General features: G+C 37.9%; 3 protein-coding genes across 3 annotated transcripts; 1 reads left to right on the forward strand and 2 right to left on the reverse strand.

The window, feature by feature from the left end:
• Window positions 1-276: 276 nt before the first annotated feature.
• Window positions 277-9,594, reverse strand: LOC121951831 (uncharacterized protein C1orf21 homolog). The gene is made up of 7 exons (XM_042498316.2): window positions 9,504-9,594; window positions 9,173-9,346; window positions 7,749-7,890; window positions 5,363-5,442; window positions 3,295-3,365; window positions 3,057-3,120; window positions 277-1,217 (listed from the first exon to the last, which is right to left on the reverse strand). The coding sequence occupies exons 3-7, from the start codon at window positions 7,837-7,839 to the stop codon at window positions 1,179-1,181; spliced, it is 345 nt and encodes a 114-aa protein (XP_042354250.1). The 5' UTR covers window positions 7,840-7,890; window positions 9,173-9,346; window positions 9,504-9,594; the 3' UTR covers window positions 277-1,178.
• Window positions 9,595-10,777: 1,183 nt separating this feature from the next.
• sec22ba (SEC22 homolog B, vesicle trafficking protein a) lies at window positions 10,778-13,807 on the forward strand. Its single transcript, XM_042497623.2, has 5 exons — window positions 10,778-11,047; window positions 12,052-12,161; window positions 12,568-12,728; window positions 12,817-12,963; window positions 13,220-13,807. The coding sequence occupies exons 1-5, from the start codon at window positions 10,973-10,975 to the stop codon at window positions 13,372-13,374; spliced, it is 648 nt and encodes a 215-aa protein (XP_042353557.1). The 5' UTR covers window positions 10,778-10,972; the 3' UTR covers window positions 13,375-13,807.
• imp3 (IMP U3 small nucleolar ribonucleoprotein 3) lies at window positions 13,722-20,555 on the reverse strand. Its single transcript, XM_042497624.2, has 7 exons — window positions 20,310-20,555; window positions 18,280-18,387; window positions 16,929-17,003; window positions 16,758-16,837; window positions 16,552-16,603; window positions 15,518-15,590; window positions 13,722-15,362 (listed from the first exon to the last, which is right to left on the reverse strand). The coding sequence occupies exons 1-7, from the start codon at window positions 20,444-20,446 to the stop codon at window positions 15,336-15,338; spliced, it is 552 nt and encodes a 183-aa protein (XP_042353558.1). The 5' UTR covers window positions 20,447-20,555; the 3' UTR covers window positions 13,722-15,335.
• Between the last annotated feature and the right edge of the window lie 1,155 nt (window positions 20,556-21,710).

Here is a 21,710-nt window from a genome sequence, read left to right on the forward strand (position 1 = left end):
TATATGCTCAAATTGTCTGATAATATCTGCCATGCCAGTGTATCAGTTTGGCTCTAATTCCTACGTGCATTGAGATTTCACTTAATGTTATCACCAAATTTAATTATTTTCACAAGCTCCAGTTCATAATGTTGATAAATGCAGTAATGGGGTATTAATTTGAATAATGCCAACTAGCTGAGCTGCAGGGAGTATTATTGTTGACAAAACGAGTCATCTGGCGCTTTGTTCTTTTGGCTTTTCTTTAAAGTGACACAACATTGTCAGATGAATGGATAAGTTACCGAAAACACTTTTTATTTTTCTAGAAAAACAAAAATTCAACATAGAAACTGAACACAACAACATAACACTGGTGAGCAAAATCAGACTTATGTGTGACGTAGCAGTGTCCACCCTGCAGGGTCAGCACGGGACGTATACTGAAACAGGGGACATGAGTAACCCTGCTGTGTGAGTGCATGAGTGTCTCTTTAATGGTGCAACAGTGTCTAAATGAGAGGAAGGACTCGACTACATGAGACAGAGATTACAACACTTCAACCCTGAGCCTTATTCAACATAAATACTCTACATCATCGCAGAAACAGACATGGACAGACAAACACACTGCACCGGCCAACATACTGTAGAAAAGAGGTTCATACTGTGTCTTGGAATGCAGGAAGTTTTCAAACTTGACTTTTTAGGGAGGCATTCAAGGACGAAATTTTCAAAATGATGCAGATAGAGAGGTTATTTTCACTTTGAGTCTCCATGAGAGCACTGGTTGCTTCTGCTGGAAATGTATATGTGCGACAGTTTGTTTCAAATGTCTACGGAAAGTCTCAGTGGTGGCCACGGTCCAGGACTTATATCCAGGGAGGGAAAGAAAAGCAGGTGTATCTTAAAATCCCAACATCTCTGTCATCTTGCAATGGCTTCATTAAGGAAGTAAAAGTTATAAACCATCTTTGAATTGTGGTCATTTCTCTCTTGGTTGATATATAAGCAGGAACTGAGGTTGTGTGCAGGAGAGCAAAAAGGTGCTTGATTCAAGTCAGTAATCCGTTTTTCTCAGGCGTGTACTTACAAGGGACAGTCCCCCCCCCCCACATGGTAACACATGATACGGTCCAGCTGTAGCACTGCGATCACAGTTCTTTCGTATCGGAGCTGTTGGATATACGACCACAGTGCTATGTCAGATCATCCTCCTCTGAGCAGTAGTCCCGGCCCTGTGAACCAAACACACAGATGTTAGTGCACGTTACATTTTTAGTCTCGTTTATTAAGATAAAATAATCCTTCATTAGTCCCACAGTGGGGAAATTTGCAGTGTTACAGCAGCTATGAGGTGCGGGATAAAAAAGAACAATATAATAGTCAAAAATAATTACAAATATTAAAAAAAATTGAATAATAAAAAACAAGGTGCCAAGTAAATAAGAAAACAAAGTGCAAAATAGTAACATAAAGTTACAAGGTGCCAACAACTCACAGTCTAGAAAAAAAGTATATATATCAAATATGTACAAACAATATATACACCAATTGCACATGGAGAATAATTGTACTTGTGGAAAAAAAATTAGTTATTAGTTAATTAGTATGAATTTCTTATTCCTAAGGCTTAGCCCAATGAATTAGTATCACAATATTTATAGTCTAAACAGTACATCATGCAATGGCAAATATATTTAAAATCCCCAGACGTTATTCAAATTATAATGAATGAAATCCACTGTGATGCTTTTTGTGATGCAAGTACACAGCTACATGTAGCTACATGCTAACGTCAGGGAAACATGTAAACTTGGTTGAAGTGATGTTAATTTATCCTGATTATGGATCATATTCCTGCTGGAACATGTTTGAATTGTTTTTAGAAGCTTTTATTGGTTATTTTTAACAGTAGAAAGTGCTGCTATTCTCCAATTAAGACGTTCTTGGGCTCTAATGATGTTGCAGAGATACCAAGATATGGAAGACCCGGAAACACTGAGCGATCAGTGCAGACTGGGCTTTTTCAAGAGGAGAGCTTAAAGATCCAGGCACTAAAATGAAGCGTTTCAGACAGAGGGTGAATACAGGTGTTGTAGCTTAGACAGTATGAAGAAACTTCAGTTTCTTTTAACATTATATCCTGTAAACATGTTCTATTAGAAACCCCAAAATACAATTATGAACCTGAAAAACTAGCACAATAGGTTCCCTTTAACCAAACAAAAATGCAGCTACAAGACATGTTGCATTTTAAATATCTTCTGTCTAAGACAGAAGACACAAACTGCAGACAGAAACAAAGCAGAGAGGATAAGGCTGGCGTTATTTCATATTCGACAAACCAAAAAAGAGTTTTTTTCTTTTGAAGATATAAAACAAAAAAATTACAAAAATATTTACATAAAAACAAGACTTAAAAATGTCTCTTATCAGCTGGCCACTGTTTGTTTTAGCAAAGATTACTAAAACAGGGGTAAATGGTGCATTTGCTGGGGGACTATTTTTAGCAGTGGATAAATACACATCCAGCTGGCGAGTATTTTGGGCAGGCTGTGCTCAGCATAATGAAAGAACATGTGTGGCTCATTGCTGTGTTAAAATAGTTTATATACAACAAGAGATCTTTGTGTCACATAGGAATGAGCTACATCAGGCTTTAGATACACGTAGAATACTTTTTAGTGGAAGAAATTCAATGTTATTTTCTTTTCATGGCATTTGTTGACAATGAGAAAAAGTATAGAATAATGCAAGACTGATACTCTGAAACACAGGATATCACTGAACTGCCCCTTTATGCCATGAAACAATCACGAGGCCCAGCTTAAAACCACTCAGTGAAACATGTTGTTTTCAACAACATAAATAACCACACTACTGAAAAGCACAGGACATGACAGATTAGGGCTTTTTTTTAGGTATCATCCTGTCATCTGCTGTGTCCTCACTCGCTACAGATTTGTTGCAGTGATAGGATTAACCTCCATTATGTCATTTAGAAGGAACTTTTTTGCTACAAAACACAGAAACAAATAGTAGCGCTTTTATAATGACAGATTGTTGTTTCTTACTTTTTCAATTTTCTCATCCAGCATCCTAAAGAATTCCTGCTGACTCTCTGAGGAGTGGATACTCCTGCGAAGGAAAACGGTACAACAGGTTACGGCTTGGCATTACGAAGGACATGACGAAAAGTTTAGATGATGTCTGACAAACACAATAGTACTGCACAACATATATACATGTAGTATAATAGATGTTAGTGCTATTGTAAACGCACAAATAGCATCATCAGTTAGTGACACTTACAGAATCTTTCCATTTCCATTTGACCCTGTTTCATCCATTTGTTGACCTTTACCGAGGAGAGCACTTTTCTCCTGCAGGACACACACACACACACACACACACACACACACACACACACACACACACACACACACACACACAGACAATGCATTATTAAGCATTGTATTATTCTCAGCCACAAAAAAATTGGTAGTGTACACTAACTAATGCAAACTCATAACTACAGATACATTACATTTGCATGTTATTATGTAGTGGAAATGTTGAAACTTTACAGTGAAACTTAACATTTCAGCAACACATGGAGAGATTCAGGAAAGAAAACCTTTTAGTTACAGTTAAGAAAAGATTGTGCTTTTGCTTTAAATACCCAGTTTGGGTGTCCCAGTCCTCGATAGACATGCAGCGATGTCTTTGTAAATAACAATCACTTTTCATGGTATTGTCCTACCAAGAAACACAGCAATGATTCAGTAAAATAAAACTGCATTTTCTGGCAATATCCCACCAGGAAATACAGAAATGTCTTGGTAAAAAAAAAACTACAGTTTTACAATCCACTTTCTCGTCACAAAACGCAGCAAAGATTCAGCAAAAGACAGCTGCTTTTCCCCACTGCAGAAGTAGAAACAGGCGCTACACAACACCCACATTTGATGCCCAAAAATTAGCTACAAACAGCAATGGCCTCAAAAATCACAACTTTTATTGTTGGTCTCTGACTTAGTCTGCAGGTCTGCAGGCATGCTGCCAAGGTGACATGTCTCATGACATGTTCCACCTCCAAATGACAGTCAGCTCACATACTTTTTGTACTTTGATATGATACGTATGAAACATGCAAATGTAATGTGTTTTTGGTTTTCAGAAACGTACAATGCCAACAACTGGGCTGAAAATTTTATAATAATGACAATTTAAATATAAGAAGAGTAATCACATGAGAGTTTATATAAACCAATTACACTCTTAAAATAAGTTATTAGAAAATGTTTACATAACACACTAGAGCTGGGCAATATCTTGATATTATATCAGTATTGTGAAATGAGTCTAGATATTGTCTCAGATTTCGGATATTGTAATATCTTAAGTGTTTTCTGTTCCTAGCTTTTTAGGCTGCATTAAAGTAAAGTGATGGGATTTTCTGAATCGAGCGTTACTCGGTCATTATATCGTCATACTGATGATTATTTTTCAAAAATCTCACTGTGTAAATATTTTGACCAACAGTCAACCCTATAATATCAGCGCAATATTTATATTTAGGTATTTGGTCAAACATATGATGATATTTAATTTAATCCATATCGCCCAGCCATAAAAAGATCCCACGCTACTTTACAACATCATAAACATTCGTCTTCTGTTATTATTTTGATTGAGAAATGGCATAAATTATTATTGTGGGTGTAAAGCTTTTGCAGAAATACTGACCACAGTTGAGATTTATGTTTTGTTTATATATTTTTTAACACTGTCTGCTAAAACACACAAAATTGTTTATACAGTCTGAACAAAGGGTTTGACATGCCAGAGTTGTGATTTCTTTGTCTATATATTGATATTAATTTGATTATATGTTTTGTTTTAATCTAAAAATGACTGTATTTTGACAATAAATGATAGCTGAAACCACAATTAACCCTCTAGTTTCTTTAACTTTCCCTCAGGAGCAAATATAAGCCTTTAAACTTGAAACAAAAAAAAGGATTTGACTTTTTTAGCACAATAATTATCAATTTCAACTGATATGTAAATTATATCGTGATAACATTTTAAGCCATATCGCCCAGCCCTAAAACAAATGTGTGATATTAATACAAATTCCAATATCTTTAAGCATTTTTGTGTTACTCTCATTCACCTTTTTCCATTAATTTGCAAATGTATGCAGCACTGAGCTCCAAAACCTGATCAAATGTTCCTGAATATGAAGGTTTTGTCATGATGTATTTGAATTACAAATTAAATATTTTTACAGATGGATAGAAGGCATCATAAAAACCAGCAAGTGTCCCGTTACAGACGTAAAACAGAATGCAAAGAGTGAAATAAAGCCACGCACTGTGCTGTCCTGGCCGTCCACTCCTCCCTCGTCTCCACTGATGTACTTGACTTTCTCCACTCCCTTCATCTTGTACTCATCTGTGACAGAGTGGGAGACAGACAGAGAGGCAGAGGGGAGCACATCTCCTCGTATTAATACACAGCAGCAGAGGACGACACACTCACAGCCGCCCCGATCAGCACAATCCTCCGGGTTAATAGTTCTCACAGTTCAGTACTTGGCAAAGTAATTATGTGCTTGAGTTCTCACGCTCTGGACTAAATCCTCTCTTAACAATGGTTGGCGAGCTGCGAACACATGAGCTGTCAGCCTGATTCTCTTCTTTTCTCTGCCTCTCCATCTTTTCTCCCACACATGCACAGCCCCCTCCTCTATCCCACTCCCACGCATGTAGAGAGGAGGAAATGAAAATACAGTTACACTGCATAGTAACGATGGCCTGATGGACTCACGCTGTCATAACACACCAGATTAAAGGGACAGGTCGGATTTTTTCAAGTGGGGTTGTGTGAAGTGCTTATCCATGGTTTATAATGTACAGTAGATGTCAATCTAATCTCTAATTAATTTAAATATATATATGTGTGTGTGTGTGTGTGTGTGTGTGTGTGTGTTTAGAGTGCCAAATTCACAGAATAACACAAATAAACCAAACCAGCAGCTGTTTTTTTTTAATCAAAGGTACACTTAACCTTTTGAAACCTGAGCAAATTGGCTTCAATTCTTTCAAAAGCACGGGAAGAAGATGGATGCAATTTAAAAATAAACAAGAAAATTACCTTGAGACAGCGCTAAAAAAATGAAAAAGAATCATTTAAAAAATATGTTTTTTTCTTTGCCATAATTTTAAATATATAATTATAAGATTTATAAATACAGTTCTCTGGAAATTTTCCCTGTTTTTTTTTTTTTTTTTTTTAATATCTAATAATCTCCCCCATTTTTCCAATTTCTTGTCATGGTGCTCAGTGCATTTTCCCCCATGTGTTTGAAAGAAATCAAACCAATTTTCTTAAGTTTCAGAAGTTTTAAATGCTTGTGAAAGGCGCCTGAACATAGAATGAGATCATTTATGTCGATCCAGGTGTTAAAGGGTTAAATTGATATTCATTCTCTAGGTGTCTAAAAAACATGTTTCTAGCCGCCTGCACAGCAGCATGTTGTTTAGCTTCCATGTCAGTACTCCAACGTCTGGTCTTTCCAACTGACATCGACTGTTGGTAATACACGGACTATAGATAAGTACCTCATACAACCCCACTTTAAAAAATCCATTCCTTTAATGCTGAGCATGTTATTGTTGAAGCTCGCAGTTTCACTTTATTATTTTTCTGTAGCAGCTTTGATAACTGAGACAATATTAGACATTTATCTTCGGTATAACTGTTTGACCATTTTGCAAATAATAAAGCACTAAAGCTTCTCTGATAGTTTACCGGTTATCAAGAGTTCAGAGGTTAATCCTGACACTTTAAATTGTTTTGAAAATCCAATTTAAGGGACCCCCCCCCCCAAAAAAACCCCACATAATTTTCCTCTTAACTGTAGTGCTGTTTATCAGTGATATTGTTTTGATGTGACCTGTCGAGTGCTGAAAGCATCAGCCGTAGAGACGTCTGCCTTCTCTCAAAACGCCAAAAAAATACATATGAAGAGAAAAGTGCTTTAAAGGGACAACTTTTCTCTCCCATTTGGCTTCCAGATCATACAAGAACTTGAAATGAAACCTGAGAAAACACACATTAGTGCAAAGCTGTTTGTTCTTCTTTTCTTTCTCAGAACAGAAATGTGCACTTTTTTGTACTTCTTTTACCTACAGTTTTGTTTGTTTTTTGTTTTTGTTTTTACATATATCACATATATACAGATTTTATATATAACTAATATACTTATAAGAAAGCTTAAACTATTCAAGCTGCTTAATCAACCAAAATCAACAGAAAATTAAACGGCAACAATTTTAATAATCATTTTTGGAAAACAAAGAGGGTTCCTCAGGCATTTTTCAAGCTAACGTGCTAAACAATTATTGGTTCCAGCTTCTCCAATGTCCGAATGTGTAACTTTTTTTCTTCTTAATAATAATAAAATGAATACATGAGGATTTTTGACTCTTGGACAGATAAAACAGGAAATTTGAAGACTGATCACTTTGGCTCCCAGAAATTGTGACATTTTTCATAATTTTCTAACATTTCATTGACCCAGTAATTAGCATAATATTACTGACACATTGATTGATAGTGAAATTAATTGTTAGTTGTACTGATAGACCAGCGTTGTTTTTTTTAATGATGGTCAAACCTTGTATAGTTTAAAAAAGACCTTTCATGTGCATTTGCCTTTAATATGCGTGGTTACTATCTGCAGTAAACAGACTGACCAGAGAGGAGGTCCCCGTTGCTGTAGGCTTTATTCTGGCCCTCCTCACCGTTGGGCACGGCAGACACCTGCTTGGCAGAGGTGCAGCCCATCTCCTCCTCCTCAGCTGCTCTCCTCCTCACCCCTGAGCATTACAGGCACACCTGAGGAGGTGACAAAGTATGGTTACATGGGGTGAGGTCAGATAATTTGGGACATCAGGTAATCCATAAATATTAGCAGCTAGTCACTGAATATGCCACTGAGATGTCGCTATAAATGTGCTTTACATGAAACAGCATTTTTTTTATTGGTCTGAGGCAACTACTGTGTGCAGGGCAAAATGTCAAATGTCCCAGAACTTGCAAGGAAAGCCATGTTGCATGCTGATTATCTGATTACATATATAAAGTGGCATAAAAAAAAGAAAACACTCAAGTAAAATACAAGTACTCCAAATTTGTACTTAAGTAGTTGAGTAAATGTACTTCTCTACATTCCACCACTGCAGACAGGCCTCTTGATTAGTATTTTGTCTCTGGGGAAATCATCTGAGGAGCATCTGTCTTTACTAGAGACATCCAGTGGAGAGTGTGGTCCCTGTAATTATCATTACCAGCAGACCTCTTCAAGAAAAGGAAGTAAACTGGTCTGAATTCCCCTCAACTCCAGCTTGGGAATCACTTATTTCTCATAATCAATTAGTCATGAAGTGCCCCACCCTAGGATTAAAACAGGCGAGTGATATATTCATGAAAGAAAAAAAACATAGATAAACGGTCTGGTGTTTGGGAATCACGCACACGCCGGTCTGGGAAAACACCAATCAGAAGGTGCGCGCGGCGGCGCCAGCTGCACCGCAACAATGAGGCCTTTCAGGCTGTCAGGATGCCACTGTGCCAAGCCGCCGGGTCGTTTCTATCACTGAATGGGGGTTTTCAGAGGATTAAACTGTGGCCGCGCATAAGTGCTCGCATCTCCATCGTTATATCGGCTTGTAAAACCCGCAGCAATATGGCTCACATAACGGCGTGCTGGACCAAATCACTCGGTTGTGTTTTGCATGGAAAATGAGCACCGATTCACGTTATATCGCACAGCTGAGTCCAGCTGCAGAGTCGCATCACTATCCTCCTCACTGTACATTTATATGAAAAAAAAAAAAAAAAAAGCTGCAGTCCATTACCGATGCATCGCTGGGTTACCTCATACCATTTTTGGCGAGCAAATAAGAAAGAGATGTGAGAGGAAATGCATTTCCTTTAAGCTGCAAAATCATCTCATTTCACAACATCAGGGAGAGGTGATAGCGATCGTGGTTCCTTAAACAAATAATAACAAAAGAAGGTGCGAAAAGAGCAGCCATAACACGATCACAACGAGAGCATTTCACATATACGGGGTCAAACAAACAATACATAGTAACATAAACGTGCAGTGAATTACCTCTGTGGTTTGTCCATGATGGTTCCTCTGGTTTTAGTTCAGAGAGGCTTCACTCCAGACGGAGGAGCCAGACAGACCGCATCATCTGCACCTCTCGGCTCAATACAGGCATCAGCAGTGGAGCTGCAGTCAGTCCGTCTGCCAGCTGTCTGCCGGAGCTCATGGCCCGCTGCCCTTTTAAAGTCATAAAAAAAGCCAAAATGAAGAAGCGAGTCAAACAACAGCTAATGCAAATCTAGAAAATATATATTTTTCTTTCAGAGATTACTATTTTTCACCACGCAAACCACAAGAAATCCTCTCCATTTTTAAATTTCTGGAAGCATGCTACCTTTCAATGCGATGGGAATTTGACTACGAAGTTTCAACGACGCTGAAGTTAGCTTCCGATTGGTATCTTCCGATTTAGCACTTAAGGGGAAAATTAAGGGAAAAGTGACTTACATTCTTTAATGACCCATCGGCTCTTTGCGCCTCATTTTGTGAATCTAAGCATGTTAGACGTTTGAAGTAAAACCTCAACGCTGTCTAAAACCCACTTTCAGTTTTGCAAAACCTTCATTTTATCTTTGAAAATGCAAAAAAATGGGAGATTTCACTGCTTTTTTCCCCACATCTCAACCACATTAAACCAGGTCCAGATCAAAAACCACTACACTTAAGACTTGTCACATCTGGACCTAATTATCCCAGGAAGGTCGAATATTATTTAGAACACAGTTTAAGATATGTGGAACCTTTATTTTATATGTGAAAATGCAAAAACAAAAAAGGGAACATATCACTGCTTTTTTCACATTTAGACTACATTAATCAAGAGGCGAAAAGAGTGAAAAAACCATGCTATGAAATTTGTAATATCTTTCTAATATTTATGAAAATACAAAAAGGGAAATTTCACTGCGATTTCAAATCTCAACCACACCGGACCTGGTCCATATCAAAAACCACCACACTTAGACATAGATAACATAACATTAGATTATTCCAGATATGCTAAATATTATATAAATCACATCTTTAGATTTGTGAAACATTTGTTATATATAAAAAGAAAAAAAGAGAGCGATTTAACAGTTTATTTTTATATGTAGATCACATTTGGCCAGGTCTCTCTCCAGAACCACATTACTTAAACGTGTCATATCTGGTCAGGATTGTCCCAGAGGTACTAAAAGTTAATAAAAACATGGTTTCAGTTTTGTGAAGCCTTTTCTCTTCATGTCGAAATGCAATGTGGTCTAAATGTGAAACACACAGTAAGATCATCCTTTTATACGTGTTTACAAAAAAATTTAAGTTTCATAGATCTAAAGTTTTTTTTTAAATGGTCTTTAGCCTCCCTAGGATAATCTCGTCTAGATTTGGCAAATTTGTGCCAAATTGGTTTTTGAGAGAGACCTGGTCAAATGAGGTCTACATGTGAAATAAGCAGTGAAATCTCTCTTTTAATACATTTTCGTGAATAAAATAAAGATTTCACAAATATGAAAGTGGGTTTCGGTGGTGAGGCACAGTGGGAGGCACATAAAGCCGAGGATAAGTCGTTAAAAAAAATCTAAAATACTTTCCCCTTAACTCTCCACTTAATTGCTGATTCGAAAGCTAACTTCAGCGTCGTGAAGTTTTTTTATCAGTTGCCACTCGGATCTAATTCAGCGGCGCACCAGGAACTTCCGCTCAGCGCGTTCCCTCTGCATCATCAAAGTTGACGGCAAAAAAAACATACAAAGTTTTTAAAGTTCACTGTCTCTGACAAAAACCGACAGCCGACGCCGCCGATTGCTGACCTCCACCAGTATGACCTCACTGACGATGATCGCTCGCGTGTCGGACGGACTGCCGCTGGCCGCGTCCATAGAGGAGGATGAGCAGGTATGAATGACGGCTAGCGTCACTGCAGCTGCGCACCAAAGCCCATTCAAAAAATGTCACATTTAACGACTGCTAGCTTATCCGCCAAGGTGTAGACCTCCGGGAAAAAAAAAACACAACAACAAGAATAAAGACTTAACTTTGATGCTTGGTAGAATATTAGGAAATTAACGAGTTAATCTACGAATCAGCGGTTTAGATGAATAAGAGTGTAACTTCAATTTTAAATGTTAACATCAGTTTGCAGTGACGCACGTAGCTAACGTTACATTTCTTGTTGTCCATCACTGTACACATTATTTTCCTGGAAATAAATGTGGGAATAAAAATACATTATTTAATGTGTATTGAGGTTTTACACTAAATTTTAGCTTGTTCAAACTATAAGCATGGTTTTCCATTAAAGGAACAGTGTGTAACTATTTGTTTTATTTTTTGTAGTTTGACTATTTATTATACCATGGAATTGGCTTGATTTCTTTTAAAAACATAAGAGGGTGACGAGCAGCTTAACAGGAAATTACCCCAGAATTAGCAAGAAATTAGTAAAAAGTTAAATATATATATATTAGAATATCAAATAATCCATCACAACTAATTTTCCGACCATTTCCTTGTCACCTTTTACTTTGTTTCTTGCGATTTCTTGCCAAGTTGCTCGTAATGTTTTTAACAGTAATAAGCTAATTTTCTCAGGTTTCCAGGGTTACGATGACTGTGAAAAGTGTCAGAATGCAGCACAAGGGAACTGACGTAGATCCGGTTATTAGGGGGTAAAAATATGCATTAATAATCTGCTGCAATAAAACTTTCCTCTTTAATTAAAAAAAAAATAAAAAAATAAGCCTTTAAGGTGAAGTGTTTAAGATTAAATGGGATTTAGTAGCATTTAAGTGACTAGCAGTGACAACTGCATGTCGAAACCAGATGCAACTGTTCATTGTTCAGGTTTTTACAGAAAGCTGAATTACTTAGTTTTGACTACAAACTGTGTCATTTTTCAGTCAGGAAGAGACCTTCAGCAGTACCAGAGCCAAGCCAAGCAGCTGTTTCGTAAACTGAATGCTCAAAGCCCTGAGCGCTGCACGCTGGAGGCTGGAGACATGAACTTCCAGTATGTTTCCACAAGCACCAGACACTTTAGCTCATTTAAAGTGTATTCTTAAAAGGAAATCCATGTTCCCTTTGTCATGTGGTACAGTTAGGGACTCCTTAAAGCTACATAAAGAATTTTTAAGAAGTTTGCTTTTTGTTTTGTTGATTAGTCCCTCTGTGCTGTTTGATTGTTGCATTGGCTAAATACCGACATTTATTGCAAATATGGTTATTTATGTTGAAGGGAGGGTGATTTATTTTCCCCCAGTCACCCAGGGACACACACACACACAAAGTCACACCCTAGCCACACTTTCCTCTGATAAATAAAGCACAGTTCCTTTGTTTAGATACATTTTTACCAGGCATTAAATTCATTGTAAATAACCACTGACTTGGACTGAAGTTGTATTTTTTGTTTTCAGCTATTTAATAGCACAGGGCATATGCTACCTGTTCCTCTGCGGGGCTTCATTTCCCAAAAAGATGGCTTTTGCATACCTCGAAGACCTCCACAGTGAGTTCTATGACCAGTATGGACGGAGAGTAGCCGTGGTAACGAGGCCGTACTCTTTCATCGAGTTTGGTAAGACCATTTGTGATCTGGTTCACCTTCTGCAGAAAAAAAGAAAATCCTCGCCTAAGCTTATGTTGTGCGTGCGTTTTTTCCCCAGACACATACATCCAGAAAACAAAGAAGTCGTACATTGACAGCAGGGCCAGGAGGAACTTAGGCAGTATTAACACCGAGCTACAGGACGTCCAGAGAATTATGGTGGCAAATATTGAGGAAGTCCTGCAAAGAGGAGAATCTCTCTCTGGTACGTACAGTATTAAAACACCAGCTCTGGCTCAGGGTGCAAAACAAAAGCGACAAAATATCAAGAGAATCTAAATCAATAATAACCTTGCTGTTACGACTGTCTTTGTGAAAATTTAATTAACTGTATGTGTCAAAGGTGTTCATTGGACAATTTTGTGGGCAGTTTGTTTTAGTCAGTGCGGTTTAACAACTCGATGTAACACACATTTATTGTTTTAGAGTCCAGCTCTCGTCATCTTGTTACTTTTATTCAGCTCTAGACACAAAAGCCAGCAACCTGTCCAGCCTGTCGAAGAAGTACCGCAGCGACGCCAAATACCTCAACACCCGCTCCACATACGCCAAGGTGGCCGCTGTGTCCGTGTTCTTCCTCACGCTCATCATCTATGTGCGTTTCTGGTGGCTCTGAATGACTCTCAGACAAGGACTCTGACATAAGGGAGAGGGTGAAGAAGCGTTTAAAGTGATCCTGTTACATTTCTGTTCTTCACCAGGGTGCCTTAAAGGGGAATATTTAGTTTTTTCCTATTGAAGGTCGAAATTCTCTCTGTGCTTACGTCATGTATACAGTATGAACTGAGCCGCTGCTCTGTGATGGGACTTCTTTGTATGGAAATGGTGAGTTTAAGTACCTTTGTTTACGGGAATATTAAGAGCAGGGTCTTAATAAATGAATTCTAACCTGGTTTGGGGGTTTCAGTCTCAGCATTAAGGAAACACTATGTATGAATACGCAGGTTTTGTGAAAAGTCTTAATACTGTGATAAAAGAATGTTTATTGTTCTCAAAGTTTACATTGTAACAAAGTCTTATTGAAAATATTAAATATTTATCAAATTGTAGTTTTTGTTTTGCAGTTGCATTTCTGACATGTTATGTTAAAGGTATAATACGCAGGATTTTCTGTAAACTATGTCTATGCCCCATCTTCAGGGTCTACGTCCTGACCACAGCAGCCGCAGGTTCGATTCCTCAGTCCTGTGCTTTATGTCATCCTCCCTCTCTCTCCCTTTAGCTTTCCTATTTCCAATAAAGGCAAAAGCCCTGCAAAAAATCATTAAAAAACTATGTATATGGGGCGACCTGTACCTCACCTGACTAAGGCCTCTGCAGCTGCACGAGTTCGATTCCTACCTGTGGCCCTTTGCTGTGTGTCATCCTCTCACCTTCTGATTTTGTCACAGCTTTCCTTTTACACTCATACAAAAACAATCCCCAACCAGAGGCTCAGAACCAAAGAGTGTACATAAAGATGGACAACACATCTCCACTTAGTCCCACTGTGCAAAAATGAAGCCAAAATATCTCAGAAGGAGCTTCTGCCATCTAAGAATTATGACCTCAAATGGAAACAGAGTCAGCGTTGTAGGAATCTCCGCAATATCGAGATCCTGCAAACACTCGTCCAACCAATCATGAACGACGGCAGTGAAGGGGAGCAAACCGACTGGCACACACAGCTGTCAATCATGACATTACGCCCCCTTTTTATTGCATCAAATAACTAATTAAAACCAAACTAATAAAAAAAAAAAAACAAGCACTCGTACAAACACCAGGCTGCCTAACATGACAAAACACATCTTTCGGTAAATTCACCTGACATGTTCATTGGGTTTTCAGTGTAACCCATGTCTGATTACATGGAGGGGTTAATGATCTACACTACAGCCAGCCACCAGGGAACAACCACGAAGTTTTGGCTTCACTTTTCGGGAACTTGCGTATCATCCATCTTTATAAATAGTCTGTTACCAGGACTTTATAAAAAAGTAGCCATGAAGTAGGTGGTAGTACAAACAGTAACCGAAAACTCCTGCACAGTATACCTTTAACTATGTTATCAGACATTAAAAGCCCCCGCTGATATCCGAACATGCAAACCAGCATTTCCACGCTCACATACAGACCGTGTTTAGCCAGCTAATGTTTACCCGAAGAATTTAAACAAGAACAAACAACGTCGGGGCACAGGAAATAGAATAGGACACAAACTCCGGAAGTTGTTCTGTGCATCCAGAGAGATGCCGGCAAGCGTTGGGAGTGCTGCTGAGGAGCGTGAGATATTGTCGGGCGGGAATGCAGTTTCAGATGAACCCAAATATTTTGGATGGTTAATCGTCAATAGATCATATTTTAGTTGGAATTTTTGACGAAATAGAAAGGGAGGTGCTCTATGAAGAGTGCAAAAGCCTGGAAATCAGTCCTTCCTGTCCTGGCTCAGATGAAACTTAAGTTAATGTTTTTTCGGGGAGGTGAAAGCACAAACTGTTGCCTCCTGGGTTGCAGAGTTATTCACGTCACAGTTACAAGAACAGATCTGCCTCTTTCCTCTCCTCCAGGGTGACACATGGATGTTCGACGACAGCATTACGCCGTCAGATCAAAGTCGTCCCTCTGCAAAAGAAACACAGCGGTCGTATAACATCAGCTTTATGCTTTAGTCCGGAAAAACGATCTGTGGTACTTGAGTCCGATTCAAACACAAGATGGTCATTTTCATTGAAACAAAGCGATTACAGCAGATATGTGATCACGGTCTGAAAACTCACCTCATCATTAAAATTCATGACATGCTGCTTGATCTTGGAAGAGTCCACCCAGGTGACAAAATCTTCCATATTTCTGAAAAAAAAGTCGCAGTAAGAGTGTCAATGGTCGTGCATATATGGACACGAATACCCTGTTTATTAGGTTTATCAGGGTAATATTTGGGATTTTATGCTTACACGAGCACAGAGAAATTGCTCTAATTATTTTCCCCTTGCACAACAGTTTTCCAGCTGGCATATTTGGGATTCTCATAAAAAGAATATTGTGTTTAAGTGCTCAAACCAGGGTTCATGCAGCTTAAGGAAAGTTAGATTTAAGACTTTCTTAACGCCATTCGAAATGCAGTTATAAACTAATTAATTAATTAAATTAAACGGCAGTTACTTTGGGTTAGAGACAATTGCCCAAATGTTTACCTTAACATCAAACATGATTTTTTTGGGTCAAGTTAAAAAGTTAGATGATCTGCATCAAAAACTGAACATTTTTTAAAAAACTTTCTAGAGTGCAAAACGTGGAAAACAACGAACATATTAAATTCTCATACAAGTTACCCTTCTTTAAAAAAGCTTGTTTGTTTGACGGGACGGTATAAATGTACGAGTGTTGGTGGTTCCTCTGTCTAAATCTGTGTGACATTAAATTTGGTAAATTATTTTAAACAAATACAATACCAATTTTGAGATTTTACAATGCGACATCAGAGAAAACAAAAATGAATCTTAATATCATACTTCCAATGTCTTTGCATTTTAAAACTTGAAAGATCGATTGAAGACATTTTGATACCAATTAAGGCCTTATTTATAGATTAATAAATTTAATGCCTTTTTAAGACTTTAAACACATAAATGGGATACTCCAAAAACCTGACCATAAATGGGTTGTAATTATTTAATCATTTGAGACAGTTTTTCACATAACTGATCATTTCCTTTTCTGCAGAAAAAAATTGTTTATGCGAACAATTATTTTCTGCATAAAGCCGTTCAAGAGAAATTCAGAGAAGATGATGCAAAAAATGGACACTGACCTTGTGACGAGAAATGCCGGGTCTGTGACGATTTCTGGGCCAACACGCACATCTGAGACTGAGTCAAGGTCAAATACCGCAAGAAAATTTCTACCCCTGGACGTACTGCAAACAAAACTTAACAATATCTCAAAGGAAATTCAAAACTAAAAACTTCACTCCCCCCCAAAAACAAACGTGTGCAGCCCCGCAGTAATGAGGGATACGTCCCTGTTCGATGAAGGTGATGGCTGTCCTCAGGTTCTGAGCCATACGGAGGTTCAGCATGATGCTGGGCAGCCTCCTCCTGCAGGAGTCACACAGATGAGCTGAATGACAGACACTAGTGATACATGATCACGTCCGAGGTCTCAATTCGAGAGTAACAGTTGAATTACCTGCAGAACGAAGAAGCTGTGACTTTCTCTGTGAGGGACAGATTCTGTTTGGTGGGCAAGAGACCGATACTGTACCTTATGTGAAGAAACAATAAAACGATCAGTGCGATGTTTTAAAAGATCAACAGAGTGTCCAGAGAATCATAAAAAAACACCATTGTGTGTCAGTGCAGGAGTCTGCATCATAAAGCCAGCTCAGCGTGGCTGTCTTTAGGCGACCTGGTTTCACTGAGCCGAACATTGGCGATCCAGGATAAGTCGGGATCATGAAGCTGGTTGTAAACTGGATCTTTTAACTTTGTATGTTAACGTGTCCAGATATATGAAATATTCTAGGAGATGGAAAGATAATACCTGACTGAGAATCTGGTTTAACCCTAAAAAGAACAATTCAATAAGGTGAAATGAATGTTAGCATGTTGAGCTAGCCAGGTTAACAGTGAGCCATCTCTGTCATCCAGGAAAACCCAACGTGAAGGGACAGTTCACACCAGAGTCAAAAACACATTTTATTTTCCTCTTATCTGTAGTGCTGTTTATCTGTCTAGATTGCTTTTGCGTGAGTTGCTGAGTGTTGAAGATATTGGCCGTAGAGACGCCTGCCTTCTCTCTGATATAAGGGAACTGGATGGCATTTGGCTTGCGGTGAGCAAAGCACCAAAAAAAACAAACAAACAAAAAACATTTCAAAAACTCAACAGTGATGTCTCTTTGCAGAAATCATGACCTGGTTACTCAAAGTAATCCACAGACCTTGCTGTGAGCAGTTTCATGTTGGAACTATTTTCTTTCAACCGAACTTCTACCGCCAAGCACCTCTGAGCTGGCTAACGTTACAGGAGGCCGTCTTATTGTTTACGTCTTACGCTGTCACGAGCAGCAGCCTCTCGTCCAGCGGTATATGCACACTCCCTTCTGTGCAGTGATACTGTTTGAGGGCGTAGTTCGGTAGAAAGAAAATAGATCGGACATGAAACTACTCACAACAAGGTCTGTGGATTATCTTGAGTTACAGGGTCATGATTTCTGGAAAGAGACATTGCTGTTGGGTTTTTCAAGATTATTTTTTGGCGCTTTGAGCACCACAAGCTGAGTGCCATCTAGCTCCATTATACTGGAGAGAAGGCAGACCTCTCTGTGGCTTATACTTAACACTTTGCAACTCACACCAAAACAATCTAAATTAATAAATAGCACCACAGGTAAGATGTAAAATATGCTTTTCTGATTTTTGGGGGGAACCATCACTTTAAGCCCAAAGGAGGGCGGATAATCCACTTCTCTCGCTCTGTGACACAGGTGTTGACAGAAAGTTATTTGACAGATGACTCCGTCAAAGCAAACAACTCACAGTTTTTCCAGCAGTCGATGTGTGCTCTGAGCCCTGAAGCCATCTTTCTCATCCAGGTCTCGGATTTTCTGAGCGAGATCTCTGATGTTACGACTCAGCTTGTTGTACCTGACACACAGGAGAAAGAGACACCATCACTATTACACTACTATAACAATGAATTTGGTTTTTAATGTCCATACTATGAAGTGGTCAGCTGCTACCCTTCAAAACAAGGACAATTTGAAAATACAATATTTAAAGGACTAGTTGACTCAAATTATAAATTAGAATAAAGGTTTAAAAATTCTGACACACGCAGTTCATAACGGTCTCTAGCTTTTCTAAGCTCTGATTCAAGTACTTGACAGTGTCATGTCGTGTTACATTAGCTATAATGTAAGACATTAAAAAAAAAAATTGTGTTTTGAGTTTAAACCTATTTCAGAGGTCAACTTTTGACTGAAATGAATGCTTCACCTCCCAAATGACCGTTTGAATATCAGTTGTTTAGCCCATGTCACGCTGAATACACGAAGAAGACGCTTTTCTCACATTCCTCCTCGGTGAACAAAGATCCAAAAAAAGGCAAAGATTTTTGATGAATTTATTGGGGAACAACAGCAAAACTAGAACAAAGCAACTGTTTACAAAATCTCACACAACTCATGCAGTATAATCCAGGTCACACTTATCCTGACGTATGCTCAGTACTTGCCAAACAAACAGCCCTTAAACTATCTAAACTCTATTCAATATCTGGATCCACTGACAAAAACATCTATTTTACCTCCCTAAACACAGGAGCTGCTGGTCTGCCACTACCCCCATCAGTCTGTTAGTTTGTGTTATTGTGTGACTTTGGTGTTTTAAAAAGGTTAGCGCAGATTCACCAAAGTCACACAATTACATAACTGATCAAAGCAGTTGTAGGCAAACAGCTCTTGTGTTCAGTGAATGGAGTCTGGCTTTGAAGAGAGAAAAGACAAGTTTCACTTACAGTTCAGCCCCCTTCAGAGTGGGCTGGCTGTCTGGGAAGTACTGAGCACAGAGCTGGAAAAACGAGACTTGCATTATACTGAACGAGTTGTGTGAGATTTTGTAAACAGATTTTTGACATAGTTTTGCTGTTGTGAAATACTCTGACTCCAGCTCATCGAGACTTTCCTCAGTTGCTGGATTTTATGTTCACCGAGGAGGCACGCGAGAGAAGTTTTCCTCATAAATTCAACGTGATAATAGGTGAGTCATTTCTGTCTTTATTTGGATCCCCATTAGCACCATTATAAGCCCTGGCTGTTCTTCCTGAGATGCACACATATACATTAAAACACACTTACAACAATACCACAGACACACACAACAGGCAAAACAACTCATCTTGTGGGTTTGACATTGAATATGGAAAAGAAACAAAATTGTCTTCCTTTTAACAAAAATTAGGCTAAACACAGAATCACATTTACAAAGACTTCATGGCAGACTTGACTTTGCTCTTCATACATACAATTATTAATAAACATGAATCAACATCTGACTGACCCTGAATCCTATTTAAACCATCCTGTACTTTCACCCATTTAATTAAATACGATATTAAATAAAGACCATATCTCATTATCCTCAAGGGGGGGATCTACTTTAACCCAGATATATATTCATGTCTTACAACATATGAATAATACTAACAAACACAGCTCTCTTGTAGTTGCTAAAAACTTTTGGAGGTAATATTTTAACAAAATTTAGAAACAATTAATTTGACATTAAAAAAAAAGCTCTTTTTTGCGGGTTTCAGTATGCCTTTAAAAGAGCGCTTCATTTCACTGTTCATTTTTGGGTTTGATGTTTTACTGACTGTATTGTGACTTGATCACAAATGGTCGTGTTGGCGGTATTTTGTTCCCTTACGCTCAAAATACGAACGTTTAGCCCGTTTTTAACGTAAGGTGGCTAAATTATCGCGGCAAACACTATAAAATAAACAAAACAGAAGAGTTAGGTTTACTGGCAGCAGCCAACACTGAACACAGACGCGGTTTGATGCTCACTTGGTGTAGTCCTCCCTCTTTTCGATGCGATATTTCCGCAACACTTTGACCTCGTGCAGGTTGTTGTCCACCTCCCAGTTGATGAAGTCCACCTTCTTCAACAACTTCTCTTCGTGGTGCTTTAATTTACGAACCATTTTTCCACCTTTCGCTGGCTGAACACAATATATTTACAAAACGGCTTCAACCCATGCAGCACGAAGAAGAAACGGGAAACACGTGCGTAGTTTTTCTTCTTCGGGGACCATTTAAAGTCGAGTGTGAAGTGAACGCGGGTTACAGCGCCACCCACCGCGAACAACGAAAACAAAAACGCTTTGTGCTCACAGTGGGGTTTTCTTTTTAAATTCATTAAAATATACATTTAGAAAATCATATGAGCTTCTTTCTTTTTTAGATTTTATTGAGAAAATGCGTCACACAAAATATGGTGGATATGACAACCAAAAGTAGACATTAATTTTATTACTTTTCATATAAATATGAAGAAAAATGTTCACCGTGAACAAAATAAAATAAAATAAAATAAAATAAAATAAAATAAAATAAAATAAAATAAAATAAAATAAAATAAAATAAAATAAAATAAAATAAAACAAAATAAAATAAAATAAAATAAAATAAAATGCACGTTACTTGTGGTAAATATCAACAAATAAAAAGGAGATATACATATACATGTAGACTATATATTCCTATATAGGCCTACATATGGGAAAAAGGAGGAAGGATAATGTTATGAATTTAGTCTTTAGAGCTTTTATGTGTTTTGCAGCATTGCCAGGGTTTCTGGTTTAATTTAGTAGGCCTATAAATAATTTGTTTTGAATTTGAATTTTAATATACTTAATTTTGACCATTTAAAAAAAATATTAAGATAATATAGATATGTAGGCCTACATGTAAAATAAACTAATAACCAAATAAATAACCAAAAGTGAACATAAAAGATTTTCAATAAGAAAAATAAATTTACATGTCATATCAAAAAAGGAGTAACAAGACATAAACTGCTTGTCTAGTCCTACCCCTGTTCTAATTTAATCGGTATAACCTAAATGTATTTATACCAACTTATTTTAGCCTACAACAAAAATGTATCGCTAAGACAAGTCATAAAAAAATTGATATTAAAGAGAACATATTAAGTCGTTTTTCAATTATTAATTAAGATGCCATACTGTTGGAATTAGACAATAAAAGGTTGGAAGTAGCAAGCCTACCCATCTAGATATTTAGATGTGATACTGAATGGCCTGCAGTCAGAAAACATGCTCACAACATCTATGAGGATGTTGTGAGCATGTTTTCTTAATTGTCTTAAATTCTGGCAAATTTGAGAGGAATGTGGTGAGAGGCTGGGTTGGTGAACAACAAAATTATCATTATTATCAATCATAT

Source organism: Plectropomus leopardus, chromosome 12 (genome assembly GCF_026936395.1).
Source record: "Plectropomus leopardus strain MGB_pleo_1.0 chromosome 12, ASM2693639v1, whole genome shotgun sequence".
Lineage (NCBI taxonomy): Eukaryota > Metazoa > Chordata > Actinopteri > Perciformes > Serranidae > Plectropomus > Plectropomus leopardus.

Excerpts from the sequence above, each read along its gene's own strand:
- LOC121951831 (XM_042498316.2), bottom strand. The coding sequence starts at position 7,839 with ATGGGCTGCACCTCTGCCAAGCAGGTGTCTGCCGTGCCCAACGGTGAG. Across the intron at positions 3,366-5,362 it reads TGGACGGCCAGGACAGCACA|GAGAAAAGTGCTCTCCTCGG; the intron begins GTGCGTGGCTTT and ends TGTGTCCTGCAG. Across the intron at positions 1,218-3,056 it reads TGGATGAGAAAATTGAAAAA|GGCCGGGACTACTGCTCAGA; the intron begins GTAAGAAACAAC and ends TTTGGTTCACAG.
- sec22ba (XM_042497623.2), top strand. The coding sequence starts at position 10,973 with ATGACCTCACTGACGATGATCGCTCGCGTGTCGGACGGACTGCCGCTG. Across the intron at positions 11,048-12,051 it reads CCATAGAGGAGGATGAGCAG|TCAGGAAGAGACCTTCAGCA; the intron begins GTATGAATGACG and ends GTCATTTTTCAG. Across the intron at positions 12,729-12,816 it reads GTACTCTTTCATCGAGTTTG|ACACATACATCCAGAAAACA; the intron begins GTAAGACCATTT and ends TTTTTTCCCCAG.
- imp3 (XM_042497624.2), bottom strand. The coding sequence starts at position 20,446 with ATGGTTCGTAAATTAAAGCACCACGAAGAGAAGTTGTTGAAGAAGGTG. Across the intron at positions 18,388-20,309 it reads AAGAGGGAGGACTACACCAA|GTACAACAAGCTGAGTCGTA; the intron begins GTGAGCATCAAA and ends CCTGTGTGTCAG. Across the intron at positions 17,004-18,279 it reads CATCGACTGCTGGAAAAACT|GTACAGTATCGGTCTCTTGC; the intron begins GTGAGTTGTTTG and ends TCTTCACATAAG.